The sequence below is a fragment of the Chanodichthys erythropterus genome, chromosome 3 (assembly GCF_024489055.1).
Source record: "Chanodichthys erythropterus isolate Z2021 chromosome 3, ASM2448905v1, whole genome shotgun sequence".
Classification (NCBI taxonomy): Eukaryota; Metazoa; Chordata; class Actinopteri; order Cypriniformes; family Xenocyprididae; genus Chanodichthys; species Chanodichthys erythropterus.
In genome coordinates this window covers 28743453-28748697 of record NC_090223.1, presented here as the reverse complement: position 1 = coordinate 28748697, position 5245 = coordinate 28743453, and the positions used below count along the sequence as shown (strand labels likewise).

General features: G+C 33.8%; 1 protein-coding gene across 3 annotated transcripts; it reads right to left on the bottom strand.

Annotated features, from left to right (window-relative positions):
- Positions 1 to 1902: 1902 nt before the first annotated feature.
- ifnphi1 (interferon phi 1) lies at positions 1903 to 4833 on the bottom strand. 3 transcript variants are annotated; one of them, XM_067372866.1, is made up of 6 exons: positions 4706 to 4833; positions 4165 to 4242; positions 3522 to 3593; positions 3244 to 3399; positions 2875 to 2961; positions 1903 to 2493 (listed from the first exon to the last, which is right to left on the bottom strand). In XM_067372866.1, the coding sequence occupies exons 2-6, from the start codon at positions 4201 to 4203 to the stop codon at positions 2398 to 2400; spliced, it is 450 nt and encodes a 149-aa protein (XP_067228967.1). In that variant the 5' UTR covers positions 4204 to 4242; positions 4706 to 4833; the 3' UTR covers positions 1903 to 2397. The 3 variants fall into 3 exon arrangements, with proteins under 3 accessions (XP_067228967.1, XP_067228976.1, XP_067228955.1); XM_067372875.1 differs by having other exon boundaries at positions 4687 to 4767; XM_067372854.1 differs by lacking the exon at positions 4706 to 4833 and having other exon boundaries at positions 4165 to 4696.
- Between the last annotated feature and the right edge of the window lie 412 nt (positions 4834 to 5245).

The window sequence follows — 5245 nt, the reverse complement described above, 5'->3', positions numbered from 1 at the left end:
AAAACAAGACCTAGCAACAAGGTGGTGTGTGTGTGAGTGTTTTATAGTCCATGTAATGTGCTGCAGGTGTATGTGGCAACTGGCGATTGGACAGGAGTGTGTGCATGTGACTGATGATGACTGGCAAAGAGGATGATGGGAACTGTAGTCCGGAACTTGACAGGATTCATGACAGTTATAAAATGATTTTCTTATAAACCTGCTCACTCCGTGTAACACTTAAGGTGAAGTTTTCCGAGCCTTATGTTATTCTTGGTTAGATGACGGTTAAGGGGCTTTATGCAACACTTACGGTTATTTAAGGGATTACATAAGTGAAAAAAGCGAGAAAAATATATACTTAAGGGAAATTCTTAGGGTTTATGACGTTTCACCTAAAGAAACCCTTAAGTAACACTTAACAGTTATTTTCTGCAACATCCTTAAGTTTAAGGGAAACATAAGGGCGGTCTTAAGGGAACTTAAGGTGCTTTATGCAACCAGGAACAGGAGTTATGAGCCATTTCGTACTTTTGACCACTGTAACGCCCCGTCAGGCCGATCAGGGTGAGTCTTGGTGACGGTGAGATATGAGTACTACCAGCCCTCAAAGTTTCAAGTCTCTACTACTTACGGTTTGGTCTGCCTGATCACTTTTTAGGGGAGAATGCTGATCCTTGGGAAATTTAACAATTACAATAGGGTTTCAGCACAACGCACTTGAACCCCTAACAATAAAAATAACTTTTTGTGCAAGTTTAGCTTTTTTTTTTTTGTATACTTAAGTCAGTTTTGTACTGAAGTTTTTGCTAAATTGTATAGTCTCATCCTTTCATCTCTCTCTCTGTGTATGTGTGTGTGCTTGTTTTTGTGATTTATGAGGACACAAATTTGCATAACGACATGGGTATTACACTGGTATTACAATGTAAACATGAAATATGAGGACATTTCATGAGTCCTCATATTTGAAATAGCTTTAAAAACATACTAAACAATGAAAATGTAAAAATGCAGAATGTTTTTTTTTGTGATGGGTAGGCTTAGGGTTAGGGGATAGATTATACAGTTTGTACAATATAAAAACCATTATGCCTAATGAATGTCCTCACTAAGATAACAAAACAAACCTGTGTGTGTGTGTGTGTATCATGTTTTAACATGTTGCCACTTCATTTCTGTCTATGTGTGTTCTGAGCTCTTTCTGATTTTGAGGATGAATTTTATCCAGCAGGGTCTCCAGAGACTCCAAACAGCCTTTTTTTTTTCTCACAATAACAAATATCATTCCTATTTATTTATTTATTTTTGTAGTTCTAGAAACTGTTGACAGTGTTACAAAGTCTCATGCCATTTAGATCAAGGGAACTTTTTTTGTTTTTCAGCAAACGTCATTTGCGGTCAAAAAGACCCCGAATAGCTTAGAAGGGTTATAAGGAAAGGTGATGTCAAACAGTGGGAACATGGGTCTGTCCCAAATTTTTGGAGTGTGTTGTAGTCATCAAAATCAAAATTTGTTTATTTTTACAAAGTACGATCATGTTGATCAGTGAAAACATTGAAAAACTATTCATTGTACTTTTGTCAGTTAAATAGAGGTTTGAGAGAATTAACAAACCACAGATTCTTGATTTTATTGAATTTTATAAAATGTCCCAACTTTTCTTTATTTGGGGTTGTAGAATTAAAAAAATGGGTTTGCCATATGATGCCATAGGCATTTTCAATCTCTGAAGAGCCATACTAGAAAAGTAGTACAAGTATAAAGAATTGTCAACCTGTTACACACCTTTAGTAAACTACGGGGAAGAAACACCTTAGTTTCAATATTTTTTTTATTTAAAAGTACAAAAATATTTTGTAAGCAAACAGAATATAAATAACTATAAATAACAGTATGAAAACAATAAATATTCAGGGGTACAAAAACTGTGCACAACAATATATAAATTAAATTAAATATAATAAATACCTGAAACAATCACAAAATATACCTTATATTCATGCACATCACAACATAACTGACTGACCGTTAATAAATAAATACATGATTTGAAATGCATAGCATGTCTGTTTTTTTAAACATTTTTTTTTTTTCACATTCAGCAAAAAATCTGAGTATAGTTTAGGGGCACAGAGGCCTATTTGCACCAAAATAAACAAAAGGTTTCACAGGTTTTTGTAAGAAACACAATTAGCTTGATCAGATTACTTCAAGTTTTCATAGGAAACACATAAGGTAAACTCTATATTAAAACACTAGCCATTAGGCAAAACATACAACTCTAGGCTACATTCATTGCAAAGAAATGCAGTCATGTAAATAAATACATTTGTAATTAATTTGAGTTTTTATGGCATTGCTTGCAGTAACTTTTCTCCACTCCATGGAATGTGTCATTCGTCTGTCATTATGTCTTAGCGTCTGTTGGCAATGCTTGCAATGATGTCCATCCTCTGAAGATGATGTTTCACAGCTCTCCGGATCTGCTCCCATGCTTGAGCACTATATTCCTGAAAACACAAGAGGAACAACTTTAGCTGTGTACAACTGAGTTTGTAAAAATGTGGTTACACTTTTATAACTCAAATAAGTACTGTCGTAATATTAATTACCTACATGTACTTACTATATACGGTTAGGGTTTGGTTTAAGTTTAGTTACTTGTAACATGCATACTGTTATTACTATAGTAAGTACATGTAATAATGTCATCACCTTAAAATAAAGTGTTTCCAATAATTCCTTTTGCTCTTTACAAAGTAACATTTACATCACAAATTAAATATACCTCTTAAGAAAACAAAGCTGATAACAGAAGTCATTTGACTCAAAGTAGAGTATAAACACACATGCAAACAAGCTGTGATATAATATTATGCAAGGAAACTTACTTTTTTCTTTAGAACCTTCTTTAAAATCTTGAAGTGTCTGTTTATCTTTTTCTCATAGGGCTGTGATGGCTTGTGGTATCGACCCACCTGAAAAAAGTAAGCAAAATGTAAACAATTAGCAAAAATAACGTTAATAACAAATTAGTTACCAGCAACTAACAATGAAAAATACTTATACAGCTTCTATATACTTCTACATTTGTATCTTTTTTATGTTTTTAACATTTATGTCTCTAAATCTCATTTAAACACATTTATTTATTGAATTTGCCTTTTCATTCAAACATCAACATTTGTAGGTTTAATGCAATATTACGTTAAATTATTCAAATTAAATTAAAAATGTAAGATTATACACACAAGACTTACACATTCTTTAAGATCAGATGACTGCCTGTTCAGGACAGTTAGAAAATGCTCTACAGTCTGTAGGTTCCACTGCACTGAATTCATGTGCTCTCTGGCATCCATGAGGCGGATGATATGATCTAAGGTCAGGACAAGAAACTTCACCTGGTCCTCCATCTGTAAGGAGACATAATGCCTGAGTTAGTAACTAGGTCCTTCAGATTATAAACATTGCATATCAAGTTTTCTCTGGTAACATTAGTGTTATTTATGGGATTAAGAAGAAAAGTTCTGCAAACCTTGGCGTTGTCTATCATGTTGTACAGGCGTCCTGGAAATGACACCTTGGTATCCTCAGAATATTTTCCACCCTATAAGACAGAGTACAAATTGTCATTTTTGATACCACATTCTGCATATTTGATCTGTTACAAGCATCAACCTACATAACTGGAAACTGAAATTGCTCCCTTAAATTTTTTATAAAATCAAAGTGGTGCAATCCCACAGTGGTTATAGTTAATTGCACTTTGGCAACCACATTGAATTACTAATGAAGATTAGAGCACGCAAAAACTTAAAAAAAGGGTATAAACAACAAAAATGACTGTGACAAAAATAAAAGAACAGAAGCAAAGATGTAACATAATGATGAAACATTTTATAATGTAACTACAGTTTTCTTCAAACGAATCACTGACAGCATCTCTAAAATAGAAAAACTGTCTTGATAATTATTCCAAATAGTTGTGAAATGATTCTGTAAGGCTGAACTAACAATTGGATATTTCTAAGAAAAAACTAACACAAATCATTAAAAAGGTATTTGAAAGGAATGTTGCAGAAGTTAACTGTCCGCAGAAGACAACAGCATTGTCTCCATATGCTATCTGTTCTAACAACAATTTACAAACAATGCATAAAGGTTTAAAGTGTACTTACCATTTCCTTCAGGAGGCTCAAAGACTCGTTGCTTATCATCCTGTATCGGCCGAGCCATTCGCAAGCTGAGCACTGACTCTGCAGAGTTAAAAGTATAACAAACATATACGTCCACATTTGAGTTTTCATCTTTGTATTCATGTAGTAGTTTTCTACACTGTCGCTCGAGAGAATGTTGTAGGGACATGGTGAAGTGTGCTGGATTTATTCAGGAGTATGGAAAGCAAAATCGATGTGGGCATCCCCACTTTCACTTTTGTATAAGCAAAACACAAAACACAAACTAGCTAGGCTACTTGATGAGCTAACTCGTTTGGCCTGCTTTAGTTAACAGAAAATACTTTGTAAAAGTGATTAATTTTGTATTTAGAAAAGAAGTAAAAATAATAATGTAGTTATAGTTTAGTCTTTAACCGTCTTTAGACACCAAACGCAAAAAGCACACAAACTTACGTGCGATACAATAGGCTAATCAATGCTATTAGTATAAGTTAAAGCAATCCCACGGTCCAAAATAATTACCTTATTCCAAAATAATTACCTGATTCCAAAGTATTTCAGGGTTTCCAAACCAGAAGAGATGCGGGCTAGCGTATAGAAAAGCACTTTCTGTTTGTAATGACCTACGCAAACGTGATGACGTAACCAAAGACTCTCATTGGATTTCACTGCACTTTCTCATGGTGCAATGAAATGTAATTTCACACCTTTTGTCAGCACGGAAGAAAAATGGGTGTAGAGAAATGATTGTTGTTGAAACGTTTTTTTTTTTTTTTTTTTTTCATTTTCTATTTAAGAATGAATCCAGGTTAAGCGTGTTTTGAAACAGCTGATTTCGAGCTTGTGAACAAAAAGATGTTTTGGAATATGATGGTCAACCTGCTATAATGACCAGCTTGCACCTAAATTTCACAAATGAAATGCTATGACAATTACAAAAAAAAAAATAATGTAATAAACACCTGTTAAAGCAATGAATTAAACAGTCGAATGTGCCAATTTAGTCCATTAGGCCTACTTAAAAACAAACCTATACAGAAGGCAGGGGTGGGCAAAGATAGTACATCAAAATGTATTTTAA

What these genes read in the sequence shown, in the direction of transcription:
- ifnphi1 (XM_067372854.1), bottom strand. Translation starts at nt 4,305, where the DNA reads ATGAATACAAAGATGAAAACTCAAATGTGGACGTATATGTTTGTTATA. An exon ending in ACATGATAGACAACGCCAAG is followed by an intron (nt 3,400 to 3,521) that starts GTTTGCAGAACT and finishes GTCTCCTTACAG; the next exon opens with ATGGAGGACCAGGTGAAGTT. An exon ending in AGAAGGTTCTAAAGAAAAAA is followed by an intron (nt 2,494 to 2,874) that starts GTAAGTTTCCTT and finishes TTGTGTTTTCAG; the next exon opens with GAATATAGTGCTCAAGCATG.